We start from the raw sequence: 15818 nt of genomic DNA, 5'->3' as shown, positions 1-15818 counted from the left end.
GCCAGGGGGTCACTGTGATAACACCATGGTGAGAAAGCACCTATGATGCCAGAGATTCACTGCAGGATTTCCCATGGCTCCAAGCTGAACAAAGCAGGGGATCTCGGATCTGCAGCCTCTACATTTTATGTTTACATTTGCAACAAACACTGAAAGAGAGAAAAAATTTTCTAAAATTATAATTCAATAAAAATATTCTAATCAGAACAGCACTCCTCAACACCTACGTCAACAGGGACCCAGTGTCCTTGGCACACACAGTTTCCATCCACCTTTCTTGAACAATTCTGGGGGATCTGGGTGTGACAGTCCAGCCTCTTCCTCCTGTCTTCCCTGTCTGGTGCCCACCTCTCCTGGCCCTGCACAGGATCTCCACACCTGTGTACAGGTGGGTAATAGGGCTCCACGCACTGGTTCCCTCACCTGCACATGAGATAATAAATGCCTACTTCACCCCGTATGTTGAAAGAATGAATCTGTTAATTATACACAGTGATTAGAATAGTGCCTGGAACACAGTGAGTATTCATTAAGTGTTTGCAATTGTTATTTTCTGCTTTCATTGTTCTGGACCTCTACTCCACAGGTACTGCATGTTCCAGGACCGGGCTTCCCATGACGCAATGGACGTCTCTGTCGTTTTCTGTCCTCTACAGAAATGTTGGTTTCAAGGTTGCTGCTTGTACAGATGGCGGACAAGTAAACTGGAACAGCTTTTGGGAGGGGCCCAGGCTATATACATCAGGAGCCTGGACATGAGTCTAAGACAATGACAACAGTGACTTCGATGTGTATACGGGCGGCTTTCCTCAAGCAAGGTTCATGATGGCCCCATACTTGCAAACTTGCAGACACCCGAGACAACACCAATAAAACTATGTGAAATTCGCATGATGGGGAAGTGCTAATAAAATAACCTCCTGAACACACAGCTTAGTCTAGCCTGCCGCACACATGCTTAGAACGCTTACATTAGCCCACAGCTGGGCAAAGCCTACTTTGTAAGAGCGTTGAATATTTCCTGTACCTTGTCGAATACCGTACTGAAGCAAAAGCAGAGAGTGGTTGTCAGTGTACCAGTTGCTGACTCATCGTTACTCACTGGCTGACTAGGAGCTGTGGCCACTGCCACTGCCCGGCATCACAAGAAGACAGGACTGCATGTCCTCAGCCTGGGAAAAGATCCAGATTAAAACTCTGAAGCATGGTTTCACTGGATGTGTACTGTTGACCACACCATCGTAGAGATGGAAAATCATTAGTCGACCATCATTAATCGGGGACCGTCTATACCTCCATCCTCCTTCAGCAGTGTCTGCTCCATTCTGAAAACCCTCCGGGGGGTCAGTGCTCAGTTTTCCTATGTGTCTTTAATCCTTGCCTGAACGGTCACAATGTTCTTTCTCTAGACATCCTCCCTTCTCACTGAGCCCACCCATGGCCAACATCCGCCCAGCAGGCCTCCAGCTGGAACAAGGGGGCTGTCCCAACGCTGCACCTCATTTCACCATCTCCATGGCCTGGCATCTCCCCTCGCAAAACCCAGATACACCTACTACCCACCAACTCTCGCTTCTCCGAAACTTCCCCATGTCCTAAATAGATGGCTGGAAGAAGAATTACCTCTGCTCCTCCCAGAGCTCAATACAGATTCACCTTCTGCAACTTAAATGGTAACATCTGGTAAAATCCAGAATTCTTTTAAAGCAATATAAAACCAGATCAAGTTATTTCAGTGAGTATTACAATTCCTTCCAAAGAAGCTCTATCTCTTCTCTACAGTGCAGCCCAGACAATGCGAGGCCTCTAACATAACCCCTGTGACAACAGCACCTCTGGTCTAAGTCAGTTTTACGGTTAATGACCACATAGCGGTCCCCAGATTCTGCGGTACCCCATTCCCCAGCCCTGACATGCACACCCCGCGTGTGTAGCAATCACTTTCTTCTTCCTTCCCGATTCCACCACCACAATCTGAGTCCAGATGACAGTTACTTTCCCACAACAGTTACATGGCTAATGCCCCTCCTTCTGAAACATATGGTTATACTTTGAAAATAACAAGAGGAGGAAACCTGTGCCGAAGGGAAACTAATGAAGCTCCGCTAGGACACTGCCAAATTAAGTGACACCTCTGTGTGACACCCATTACAGTCCAAAATTTTGCCAGCTCCAGAGAAACAAACCAAACAAATCCCATGTAATACTTTGGAAGCTGAAGAGCGTTACTGCTATGGTGTAAATTTCAGATCAACTGGAATTTCTTTATTAGGAAAAAGGGTATGAAAAAATAGTTACGTATTAAATGCTGGGTGTACATACTTTGTAAGTACAACTCTACCGCACAAAGGAGGAGAATAATTTGACATCAACAGGACATATTAACTCGTTCATCACTGCTAAAAGAACAGCGTACATTGGGCACCTGGGTGGCTTCAGTCAGTTAAGCATCCGACTCTTGGTTTTGGCTCAGGTCATGATTTCATGATCTTTCTTGGTTTCCTGAGTTCAAGCCCCCAATCAGGCTCTGCGTTGCCAGCTTGGGATTCTCTCCCTCACTTTCTGCCCCTCTCTCACTAGTGCTATCTCTGTCTCTCTCAAAATAAATAAATAAATTAAAAAAAAAAACAACATCTGCATACATACTACACCAATGGTAACACCACTTCAGGTGAGTACAGGCTGTGAAATTCAATCTGAGGAAAATCTAAAGAGAAGTCTAAGTGAACTATAGCAGGTACTAGAAGCACGAGGCAATGATGGGGCACTCAAGGGTCCCCTAACTTATGCCTTCCTTTGTGTGAATGCAACACCGAGGAAAGGAGGCAAATCAAACTAAGTTCATCCGGTTAAATTCATGCTGTAATCTGATTTAAGGCGGGGAAGGATTATTCCCCTGAAACACACACTGTACCCACACGTAGCATTGAACAATGCCCATCTTCCCATAAGGGGCTTGTATTCAGGTGGGCACTGTGGGGGTAGAAGCAGTGAGATGGGGTGATCGGGGCAGGGGTGGGCAGACTGTCACGGGCATGGAAGACTCACGCTAAAGCTGGAGAAAGTGAAACACGGGCTTGGACTACGGAGGTGGAGAAACGTCTTCTGTTCTGCCACACTGGTGCCACTCCCACTGCCAGCAAAGGACAGAAAATGTCAACCCTTCTCGTGAGCCCACGTCGTGAGTTCACGTGTGTGTTCTCCACACAGAGTCTACTTCCAGAAGCAGAAGTGGCCTCGAATAGTTTTGGTGTCAAAGCCCAGAGGCAAAGCAAGTAATTTACTTACCAACATACCATTTTTACTAAGTTTGGTTTCTCCGTAGTACTCAAATTATGTAATCAGTAGTTACATTTCATAAATGTTTACTCGCATGTGCAAAAAGGGAAAAGTAATAATAATAATAATAATAATAATAGCAGCTACTATTTGGGGAGCACTTACTGTGGACCAGACCTTGTGCCAAGCCCTGTGGTTTTCTACTGATGCCCTAACAGTCTTAGAGGCTACAAAAATATCCATTTATCATCTACTGGGTCTGCAGGTCAGAAGCCAGGCACTGTGTGGCTCAGCTGGTTCTCTGCTCTGCCCTCACAGGCTGAAATCAGGGTATCAGCAGGGAGGGCTGCATTCCTGCCATCGGAGGGTGATTCAAGGTGTTGGCAAAACTCAGTTCCACGAGGCTGCAGCACTGAGGGCCCCATCTCCCTGATGGCTGTCGACTGGGAGCTCCCAGAGACTGCCCGCGGGCCCTGGCTCACACGGCCGCTTTGAAGCCAGAAGCAGTGGGTTAAGTCCTCCTCATACCTCGAATCTTCCGGATTTCTCTACTGCCTGTCTCTCTGAGGCATCCTTCTACCAGATCTCCCCAGCTGGCTTCTCCGCCTGCTGCTGCTGCTGCTGTTTTTAAGAACTCCTGTGATTATGTGGGTCCACCCACATAATCCCAGGTAATCTCACTATCTTACAGCCAGCTGATTCATGGCCTCAATGCCAAGAGCAGGGCCTTTCACTGCAGCGTGTTGACTCCTGCACTTGGCAATTCTGCCTATCACATGCATGACCTCAGTTAACCCTCAGAGCACACCCATGATCAAGTCCAGGGGGAAAGTCAGCCAATTTATGTTACCTAAATCATCTGGTTAGCTAACAAATTATAGCCTAACCCCAAATAATCCCAGATAGATTAATAATTAATGTTTAAAAAGAAACAAAAATATCACACAACCAAAAACGCCATGGCTAAATATTTCTCTATTCTTGGGACTCTTATAAGCATAAAATAAATAGAATAGCAAAGAGGAAAATAAACAGATGAGCCTAGAAATTACAAAAATTAAAGGCAAAAGCCAGATTTGGGAGAAGGGCAGGTGTTAAGTATATACCAGATGATTAACATCCCTATTATGAACTCTCATAAAAAACAAACATTTTTAAAAAAGCAAAATAAACTGTTTAGATTTCTTTTCTGAATTAACATGTTAGAAAATCTAACTTTTTTTTCTTCTGTCACCAGGAAGTCGTGGGTTTTCTACCAAATTAGCAAACCATCTTGTTAGCAGTTTTGGAAGCTAATGCTGAACGTCACTCATGCGTTAGTGACACAGACCCCAACAAACAATGAAGGAAACGGATCAGCATCTGGCGTAATTCATATTTGAACACTTGATTAAGGAAATAAGTTCAGACAAAGACAGTTATAATGAAATCCTGGAGAACTTTAAGGGCAGGAGTGAATAAAGCACGGTGTCCCCATACAATGATACTGCACCGCAATTACACTGCTCTCCAAGATACTTTGCATTATGCAGACACGGGAAAATGTCCCCGACATGGTAATACTGAAAAGTAGAACGCTACACTACCCGCAGGAGGAGGAGGAGGGGCGGGTGGTGACGAATGAGCTTTGGAGCCTGAAGCCCAAGGCTGAATTCTGGCTCTACCACTATAGCCCTATGGCTTTGGGCAGGCCACGACCCGTTCTGGTTTTCCATAAATAATCAAACCGGGATGACACCATTACCTCTCAGGGCTCCGGTCGGATTTAATGAGAATTAACAGCAGGTCTGCTGATCCTAGGAGGCCTGCTAGCCAAGCACCTGCTGGAGGTTCTCTTCAGTACACCTCAGACAATCTCGAAAAAATGTCTACCGGAGGCCCCCCATATCAGCCTCCTGTGGCCGATGTTGTAACTGAAGTACCATGCACCAGGTGAACCGAAACACCAGAAATTTCTTTCCCACAGATCTAGAAAACAAGGTGTTGGCAAGGCCACACTTCCCCAAAGGTTCTAGGAGAGAATCCCTCCTTGCCTTTGAGGTGGTCCTCAGCCTGGGGCTGCATGGCTTCAATCTCTGCCTTGGTCTTCGTGGACCTGCTCTTCTCCCCATGAGTCTGCGTCTTGTCCATTCTGTCTCCTATAAAGGCACTTGCCATTTTCCAATGGCACTTCCACACGTATATTCCATATGGCCCACCCGGGTAATCCAGGCTGAGCTCATCTTGAGATCCTTAACTTGATTATGTCACAAAGATCTTTCCCCGACATAAGACCACACTCACAGGTTCCAGGGGTTAGCCATATGTTTGGGGGGATCCATCCGGCCCACTGCAGGTGCCCAAACCCGCAAAGTTTGTGGAGTGGCAAAGTCAGATGTGGAATTTCACTACTAGTGCCACATTCCACACCAGCCGGCACCCCGCATGAAGCTACAAGTACTGTCACACGAGTGGGGCAGCCACCGGATCTACCGTGCAGTGGGGACGACTGTGCACTACACAAGCCCTCCTTGAAAGGACCACTATGCCCAAAGCCAGGGGTGCTCGGAACGGCGAAGTCAAATATCCACGCTGCCATCACTGTTCTCTTATCGCGGAAACTAGGATAGTGCCTTGTACCTGGTGAGACTACTTCAAAAAGAAGGCAGAGCCCAAACTCACTGTGGCCAGGCCGGTTGGCTGCTCTGGGGAGCAGCCTCACCACGCTCACCGCACTGTCGACGTGCGCTTTTGCTCACCTTCGATGTAGAGTGGCTCCACCACGTCGTGGTTAATCAGCTCGAAGTTCTCGTGGCCGATCCAGTGCTCCACATTCCTCTTCCTGCCAGTGAAGAAGTTGTCCACCACAGTCACCTCGTGGCCATCCATCATGAGCTTGTCCGTGAGGTGGGAGCCCACGAACCCCGCTCCTCCGGTTATCTGCACCAGGACGGGGTGCCCAAGGTCCCCAGAGAAAGCACAAGAGGACACGGTGACAACCAGCTTCAAGGGGATATGCCTTTGGTGCAGCCACAACTTAAAACTTGGGAAGAGAGCAAGGAAGGAGGACACTAATGGTTTCAGGGCAGCATCCTCTCTCTTCCTCCAGAACAAGTCGTCATACTACTGTCGATTTCTAAGCAGTCTAAAAACTTAAGCTACCACCCACTAAATATCAGTACAGAAAAGCAGCTACAAGTTTCCAAATGTCCCCTCTGACAGAGAATTTCACATTAAAAGGTTCTTATTTTCTGCCGGGTGGGACACTGAACATCACTTGTGTAATTCTAACACTCCTGCAGAGTTTCAGAATGTTTTAAAAAGTGATTGGAACATGCAGAGATTTGGTGAGCTACCAAATAATATATGTTTTTTTTTTTTTTAAAATGTTTATTTGGGGCGCCTAGGTGGCTCAGTCGGTTGGGCGTCCGACTTCGGCTCAGGTCATGATCACGCGGTCCGTGGGTTCGAGCCCCGCGTCGGGCTCTGTGCTGACAGCTCAGAGCCTGGAGCCTGTTTCAGATTCTGTGTCTCCCTCTCTCTCAGACCTTCCCCCATTCATGCTCTGTCTCTCTCTGTCTCAAAAATGAATAAACGTTAAAAAAAATTAAAAAAAAATAAATAAATAAATAATAAAAATGTTTATTTATTTTGAGAGAGAGAGTGAGGAGACGGGCACAGAGAGAGGGAGGGAGAGAGAGAATCCCAAGCAGGGTCTGCACTGTCAGCACAGAGACCAACACGGGGCTTGATCTCACGAACCATGAGATCATGACCTGAGCTAAAATCAAGAGTTATCAGATGCTTAACTGACTGAGCCACCCAGGCACCTCTGTGGCTTTTAAACTGGACACAAAAAACTCATTAAAAAAAAACTATTATCTTCCCAACTGCTTGTGAGAACAAATGAATAAGCAATAGCTACTGTCTTCAGACCTAAACCCTAAGTGATTGAGGTCCACTGTTCGGTCAATGTCTGAGCGGGAGCACAAACACTGCGTGGGGTCCACCAACGGGCCTACAGGGACGCGATGCAGCTGTGGGGGGCAGGGGACCAGCAATGCCATCCTGCCAAAACCGGAAGAGGCAATCGCGATTGAAAAACACAGCTTGAGGTCATAGATAGTTTATTCAAATTCAATGGTGTAAGTGGAGGAGCCGGATAGAGCATGTACTGTATTTTGAGGAAAGAGTAGAAAGAACAAACTCAGAAAGCAGACTCCTGAAGTCAAACTATCTTCTCTGCCCTGTTCTGTTCTCCGCCCTGCCTTCTCTGTTCCCAACTGAAAGGATTAACAAAAGGAAAAAACCCACCAATTCTCTCACTGAAAAAAGCACAAAAGCCCCTAGGCCTATGGTTTTAAACCATTTAGTTTGCAACAAAGCCCTCTGTGATCTGACACGTAATTCCAATGTTGACCACGGGTGAGGGCAAAGCTGCCTGGGGTGAAGAAGGTAGATTTGGGAGACGGTGCAGGGGAGAAAAGCCAGCCACCAGCACCAACCAGACATTTACACTTGCTCTGATGAAAATCACAGACACAGCTGACCCTTGAACAACTAGGGTGTGAAGTGCACGGGTCCACTTGTATACAGATTTGTTTTATAAATACAGTATAGTACTATGAGTGTATTTTCTCTTCCTTATGATGTTCTTAATAACATTCTGTTTTCCCTAGTTTAAGAACAAAATACATAATACACATAACAGGCAGGATAAGTGTTAACCGACTGTTTACGTTATGGAAAGGCGTCCAGTCAACAGCAAGCAAAAGGAGTCAAAAGTCACATGTGGATTTTTGACAGCCTGTGGGGGTGTCGGGGGTGGATGGTCGGTGCCTCTCGGCCCTGAGTTGCTCAAGGGTCAGCTGTATGATGGTTGAGAATGTGGATGGTTGAAAAATCCTGATGCTGAATAGCTTTCAATCAGCTGCATTCATTTAAAAAAAAAAATTATGTTTATTTACTTTTGAGAGAGAGAGACAGAGAGAGCACAAGCAGGGGAGGGGCAGAGAGAGAGGGAGACACAGAATCCGAAACAGGCTCCAGGCTCTGAGCTGTCAGCACAGAGCCCAATGTGGGACTCAAACCCATGGACTGCAAGATCCTGACCTGAGCCGAAGTTGGACATTTCACTGACTGAGCCACCCAGCCGCCCCACAGCTGCATTCATTCTTAATGGAGAGCACCACTTCCTAAATCCTTTCTGCTTCTGAGGTAAGAAACAAACACCCAGAGGAACTGAATTTCTGACCAAGGTCCCCAGGTCATCAGTAATGACAGAATAAGCCCAGCCTTCCTAATTTCATATTCTCTCCACTACCTGTAGATTTGTCTGGTTCATGTTTTATCTTCAGCACCCCTGTATTTCACCTGTATACCTGAACAATGATTTGAAAAGAGAATTTTGGGGAAAGATAACTAAATTCCAAATCTCGCTCACTATATGTGCTTAACTCAGGGGATGAAAATCCATTTTATTTTGCCTTCATTTCATTGCATTTTCCCAAGCTTCCCACTTAAGCTTATAAATCAGAAAAAATACATCTTTTTAAAAAGAAATTTAACCTCTTTTAATGTAACTCTATATCCATACACAAATGTTTCTTAAACTAAGACGTTCTGTAGCATGCTAACTTTACCTCCGCACCTAAAATGACCTAGCGACGACTCAGCTAAGCAGAAATGCGGTGTACTAAATTATACACAATTGCCTCCAACATTTTACTAGTTTTAGTGGTGACATAAAATTGCTGGAAGCACCTTAGTCCTCCTTAAAAATGCATTTGAACTGTTTTTTCTTGAAGAATTCCTTTCTATAGAAAATACTTAAAGATTTATGTAACATAGCTGGCTCTCCCTAATCAATTTCAGTCCATTAGGCAAGCATTTCAAACAGAAACAAGACTGGCAGAGGCCCATCACTTACAAGCTTCCTCAGGAAAACTAACTACCAAACCCGGGCCTACCCTCCCAATAACTAGGAGGTAACATCGAAGAAGACAGTAGGAAGAAAGGACAGGAGACCTCTTATGCTGAAATTGACTGTGCTCCACGCAGCTTTGCAGGGCTCTGCAGTTAGCAGCTCATCTCCACTGCTTGTACTTCTGCTCTGGTGGGAGCTCACAGGCAGTGAAAAGTGGTCCTGTTCAAGGGTGGCATTCAAACTCATGCTGCTCAGTAAGTCAGCAAGAAGAAAGCCTTTCTGAACAAACCTCTTCTCTGTGCTAAGGCTTCAACCATCACTGAAAAGGCTTTGGGTTTTAGCAACAACATGGCACCAGATGACTCTGAAATGTGGCTTAACCTATGAGCCAGCTCAGTCCATTTATTGTGGCTACATGTAAAGTGGCTCTCGGCATCAGCAGGGAGATCATCTCACGTGGAAATAATAATAACCCTTGCAAGGCTGTGCAGGGTTCATATACTACTGTATGGTAATAAACATTCTGATCACTCTGACATGTGGTAGCAGAGAGATCAGAAAAATTAACTTTTCTCTGCTGCTGAAGACATGGATGTATTTCTCAAGTCATGCTTAAATGCCTACACGTTTTTGATACGATAGAAATAACCCAAAAAGATGGGTGTACAAGTATAATAGACTTTAGAGTCTGCTCAGGGTGAGATTTATGTAAACCATCTAAAAAGGCACGAGGTCTTCTATAACTTCCAGAAGAGAAAGGCGATTATGTGGTATAAGTAGTTTAACAATGATTTAGGAGTATTACTTGGCTGTGTGGGACAAGTAGTCCTACAGCCTAAACAACGGGTAAAAGAACAGAAAAGCTTGTGCACCAACCACTTATATATCAAGGTCACAGATAAAGCATTTCCTACAGAATGGCACTGTGAGGTGCTCCACAGACCTGTCCCTCAGCAAAACCCTAACTGTGGAGGATCAATTCAAAAACCTAACCAGTTAAAGTCTTTGGAAATTGTCCTAAGGGTATACATACAGCAGATGAAGAAACGCTTATTCAAGAAAATCTACAAAAATTCAGTAAGAACAGTGAGAATCTGTGACACTTGAGCCATGGACCACTCCCTCCTTCCACCCTACAAGCCCAGAGTTCAGAGTGGGTGAGTGTTAGGTGTGGCCAAAACAAGGGAGCTGGCAGTCAAAAGATCATGGTATCTCACCTGGAAGGGCAGGGCTCAGGCCTTTCTGATTCCCTCCAGCTGTGAGCTGCACAGGCTAAATTCCTAAGGTGTGAGCCAAGTGGTTAAGACCTTCCTCCTCCAGCTCCCACTCACAGGGCAGAAGCTCTACCTACCCCAGGCAGGGCAGGCGGTGAACGCATGAATAATGGGACCATGGTCACCCTTGCCCAAGCTCAGTCAAGGAGTGGATTCCATGTCCAGAGAGGCCAGGCGAGAAGACCAGGGGGTACTGCTCCTGCCTGCCCCCTGCTTGTAAGCAAGAATGTCACTCCCTCCTCCAGTTCCACAGCAGTGACTCAGAGATTTTCCCCTGGGGACAGAGGCAGTCACTAAAAACACAGAGCTCCAAAGCTCCCACAGAGGTATAAACTAAGTTTGAAAGACAACGTGGGAAAGTTCAAGCATAAAGGTGATCTCAAGCATAATGAATGGAGATTTGAAGTGGTAAGCAACAGAAGGAGCCTGGTAGCTCTCTGAGAACAACAAGCTTGAGCACAGGCTGGCCAGTTTAGTACAGAGAACCAGAGAAAGACACACCTAAGAGCCCTCCTGGGCTTAACAATTGGCCTAAAAATCTACCTCTGCAAAGGGGCCAGAATTTAACTGGATCTGACTGAGGCAAGATTTATAACAGAAAGCACTGATTAAAGCATAGTTTGCTCAACTAGAGATTACTGGACCCTAAAAGTTGGTGTGGATACCACACAAAGCAGACAGCTTAACAGAGAAATCAAGCTAAAAGATGGTCACCAAGAGCCCTGCTAGAACCACTGCCATCCCAGGGTGACTGTGTCCATCCCCAAGCCTGCAGCCTCTGAGCAGTGACCGTCAGAGCTTCACCCTCCAGGGAACGCACGTCACTGAAAGAGACCAGCCAAGATACTCAACAGATAAACAAACAGGCAAAAATGAAACAAGGCTCAGGGAAAGGGGAGAACAGTATCCAGAGTTGCTACAATATACTACCTAAAATACCCAGGTTTCTATAGAAAATGTTGAGACTGGCAAAGAAACAGGAATGTGTGACCCGGACACAGGGAACACCACCAGGCCCATCCGTGCGCGGGCCCAGCTACCACGTTTACCAGAGTCTTCAAATCAGCCATTATCAATAAGTTCACAGAATGGGAGGAAACCATGCTTTAAGAAGTAAATAAAGACTAAAAAGGGAAAAATTATAAAATAGAAACAAATGGAAATTTGGGGGTTGACAAATATAGGAAAATTCACTAGAGAGATTCAACAACTGACTGGATCTGGCAGAAGAAAGAATCAGCAAACCTGAAGATACATCAAGAGAGTTTATGCAACCTGAAGAGCAGAGAGAAAAACGAAAGGAAAGTGAATAGCCTCATCCCAGTCTGAGACGCCAATAAACTCACCAACAGGCACGTAAGGGGAGCACCAGAAAGGAAGAAAGAGAAGAACCGAAAAATTATTTGAAGAAACAATGGCTGAAAAGTTCTCCCATGAAACACATGAATCTATACATTTAAGAAGCTGAACAAACTCCAAGTAGGATAAATGCAAATATGAAGCATGAACCCATATCACACTAAAAATGCTGAAAATGAGAGACAAAGATAAAGTTTTGGAAGCAGTTGTACTGGGTTAAAATACTGTCCTACAAAAGTTATATCCTTCTTGGAATCTCAGCACAGGACCTTATTTGGAAGTTGGGTGATCGCAGGTGTCATCAGTTTGAGATAAAGTCATACTGGAGTAGAGTAAACCTTGAATCCAGTATGAGACACACAGGGAGAGCACCATGTGATGATGGAGGCAAGACTGGGGAGATGTATCTACAAATCAAGGAATCAAGGACGGTAGCAACATCAGAAGCTAAGAGAAAGGCATAAAACAGATTTCCTCCTAGAAACTTCTGAGATAGCACGGCCCTGCCAATACCCTCACATTAGAATTCTAGCTTCCACTACTGGGAGAGATTCAATTTTGCTTGTTTTAAGCTACTGAGCTTGTAACTGTGACAGCAGCCTTTGGAAAGTAAACAGGAGACAAAGGAAAGGACTCAAGTACAAGGAAACCCCCAACATGATTAACAGCTGACTCTCCATCACAAATAATAGAGGAAGCAGTAGGGTCACCAACATATTCAATGTGCAGAGAGAAAACTGCCCGCCAAGAATTTTATGTACTACCAAAACTTCTAAAAATAAAAATAAATAAATAAACAAAAAATGAGAGTATTCATTGCTAGCAGCCCTGCCATTCAAGAAATACTAAAGGATGTTCTTCAGGCTGAAAGCAAATGATCCCAGAGAGCATTTCCCACAGAGGAAACAAAAGGGGGAAGGAACAAATAATTAGTAATTATAAAAGACAATGTAATTGCACTTTTTCCTTTCCACTCTTAATTGATTTAAAGACTAAATTGTACAGCACAACAATGTGAATGTACTTAAAGCCACAGAACTATATACTTAAAATGGCTAAAATGTGGGGCACCTTGGGTGGCTCAGTAGGTTAAGCAACTGACTCTTTGATTTCAGCTTGGGTCATGATCGCAGGCCCATGGGATCAAGCTCCGCAACAGGCTCTGTTCCAGTTGTGGAGCCTGCTTAAGACTCTCTCTCTCCCTCTCTGTGCCCCTCCCCCCCACTTGCAAGCATGCTTTCTCTCTCAAAAAAAAAAAATGGTGAAAATGAAAAAACGTGTTATGTATATTTTACCACCACCACAGCAAAACAATTGTAAAAAATAATAACGTGAATTACTGTATTACTTGCCCTGTAAAATATAGAAATCTATCTGACAACAGAATGAAGAGGGTAGGTGGGAGCCAAGTTGTATTGCAGTAAGGCAATGACACCAAAAGTTTACTCAAACCCACAGGAACAAATGAAGGAAACCAGACAAGGTAATTACAAGGTTAATGTAACAAATTCTGCAAATGTCTCTTTACTCTCCTTCATTCACTCAGCTTATTTAAAAGATATAAAATTATATAAATATAAAAAAATTATAACAATGTATTATGGGGTTTGTAACATGAGCTGAAGTAATACATAAAATGGATAGAAATAACATCACAAGAAGGGGTAAAGGTAGTAAACTATGTAGGAGTGGCAGGTCGACATCTCACTGGATCTGAAGTCTACATCTCAGGGTAAATCTGAAGTAGAGTATCATAAGTTAAGATGTACATGGTAAGCACTAGAGTAAGTAGTAACAGAATGAATTTTTAAAATACATAAAAAATAATTAAAGAAATTCAAATTACACATAAGAAAACATTTACTTAATGCAAAAGAAAAGAATGGAAAATGAGAGAAACAAAGATATGAGGCATACAAGAAACACAAAGGAAAATGTGTTGTAACTCCAACCATGTCAGTAATAACATTAAGTGTGAATGGATTCAGCAAACCCCAAAAGGCAGAGATTGTCAAATGGGAGAAAAACAAAACAAAACAGGATCCAACTATATGAAGTCTTAAGGGAATACACTGAAGACCCAAAGATACAATGTGCTGAATGTAAAAAGATACAAAACACAGCATAGAAAAATAATAAGAAAGTTGGAGTAGCTTTGATGGTATCAGACAAAATAAATTTTAAAACAAAAAAATGTTAAGAGATACAGAGGGGCATTCTATAATGATAAAATCCATCAAGTGAATGTAATAATTATAAACACTTATGTACCTAACAACAAAGACTCAGAATATACAAAGCAAAAGTTGAAAGAATTAAAGGAAGAAATAGAGATTTTAACAACAATAATTGGAGGCATCAACACCTCACTCCCAATAATAAACAGAGCTACGCAGAAGATTAGCAAGGAAATAAAAAGACTTGAAAAACACTGAAAACCTGCTAGACCTAGACCTAACATACATCTTTATCCGTAGAACACTCAACAACAACAGTCCTTTTAAGAGTATATGAGGGACGCTGGGCTGGCTCAGTGGGCAAAGCATGTAACTCTTGATCTCTGGATTGTGAGTTTGAGCCCCCACGTTGGGTGTAGAGATTACTTAAAAATAAAATCTTGAAAAGAAAAAAGAGTACAAGAAATATGCTCCAGGACAGACCATATTCTAGGCCATAACACAAGCCTCAATAAATTTAAAAGGAAAGGATTTGAATCATACAAAGTAAGTTCTCTGACTCTAATGGAGTGAAATTAGATCTCAAAAACAAAGAAATCTGAGAAATGCACAAGTACACAGAATTTAAACAGCACACTCCTAGATAACTAATGGATCAAAGAATAAGTTACAAGGAAAATTAGAAAGTATTTTGAAATCGGTGAAACAAAGAAACAGCACTTAGGGTAGGCAGCTAAAGTGATGAAATTTCTAAAGAGATACAAACAACGACAACTCAGGAAAAAATGGAAAATCTGAACAGGTCTATAGAAAGAGATTGAATTAAAAATGTTAAAAAAAAAAAAAAAATTAACAACAAAAAAGCCCAGATAACTTCTGTGGTGAATTTCACCAAACACTTCAATGAGAATTAATACCAAATATTCACAAAAGCATCTCAAAAAACAGAAGAGGAGGGAACATTTCTCTACCTATCCTATGAGGTCAGTATTACCCTAGTACCAAAACCAGCTAAAGACATCATAAAAAAAGGAAAATTACAGACCGAAATGTGTTACAAATACAGGCATAAAAATCCTCAACAAAATGCTAGCAAATGAAATCTACCAATATATAAAAAGGATCATACAGGGGCACCTGGGTTGCTTAGTCAGTTAAGTGACAGACTTCAGCTCAGGTCATGATCTCACCATTCGTGAGCTCAAGCCTCGCATCGGGCTCTTGTGCTGACAGCTCGGAGCCTGGAGCCTGCTTCGGATTCTGTGTTTCCCTCTCTCTCTGCCCCTCCCCAACTCATGCTCTGTCTCTCTCAGTCTCTCAAAAATAATAAATAAATGTTAAACATTAAAAAAAAAAGGATCATACATTAACCAATTGAGATTTATCCCAGATATGCAAGATCAATTGCAAAATGAACAAACTAGGGGCAGAAGGGAATCTGGTCAACTTGATAAAAGACATCTATGACAAGCCCTCAGCTAACACCATATTTAATGGTGAAAGACAAAGCTCTCCCCTAAGATGAGGAATAAGACAAGGATGTCTGCTCTTCCCACTTCTATTCAACACTGAATTAAGGATTCTGGCCAAGACAATTAGGCAAGGAAGTGAAACAAAAAGTATTCATACTGATAAGGCAGAAGTTAAACCACCTATAACTGCAGACGGTAGGATCTTATACAATATATTGAAAAGTCCTCAGGAACCTGAAACTATTAGAATCCAATGATTTCAGCAATTTGCAGGATATGAGAAAATTCAAAAATCTACTGTAGTTCTATTTACTTGCAATAAATACAAAATAGAAAAATGGAAAAAACAATT

General features: G+C 43.3%; 1 protein-coding gene across 2 annotated transcripts in view; it reads right to left on the bottom strand.

Moving 5' to 3' along the window:
- UXS1 (UDP-glucuronate decarboxylase 1) overlaps positions 1-15818 on the bottom strand; it is a 95973-nt gene that overhangs the window by 42002 nt on the left and 38153 nt on the right. For both annotated transcript variants that reach the window (XM_030310296.1, XM_030310297.1), the window contains exon 6: positions 6018-6198. In XM_030310296.1, coding sequence (XP_030166156.1) covers positions 6018-6198 — 181 coding nt within the window. The remainder of the gene's footprint in view (positions 1-6017; positions 6199-15818) is intronic.

Source organism: Lynx canadensis, chromosome A3 (assembly GCF_007474595.2).
Source record: "Lynx canadensis isolate LIC74 chromosome A3, mLynCan4.pri.v2, whole genome shotgun sequence".
Classification (NCBI taxonomy): Eukaryota; Metazoa; Chordata; class Mammalia; order Carnivora; family Felidae; genus Lynx; species Lynx canadensis.
Note: the sequence above shows the minus strand (reverse complement) of the source record. Positions and strands in the feature narration are given on the sequence as shown.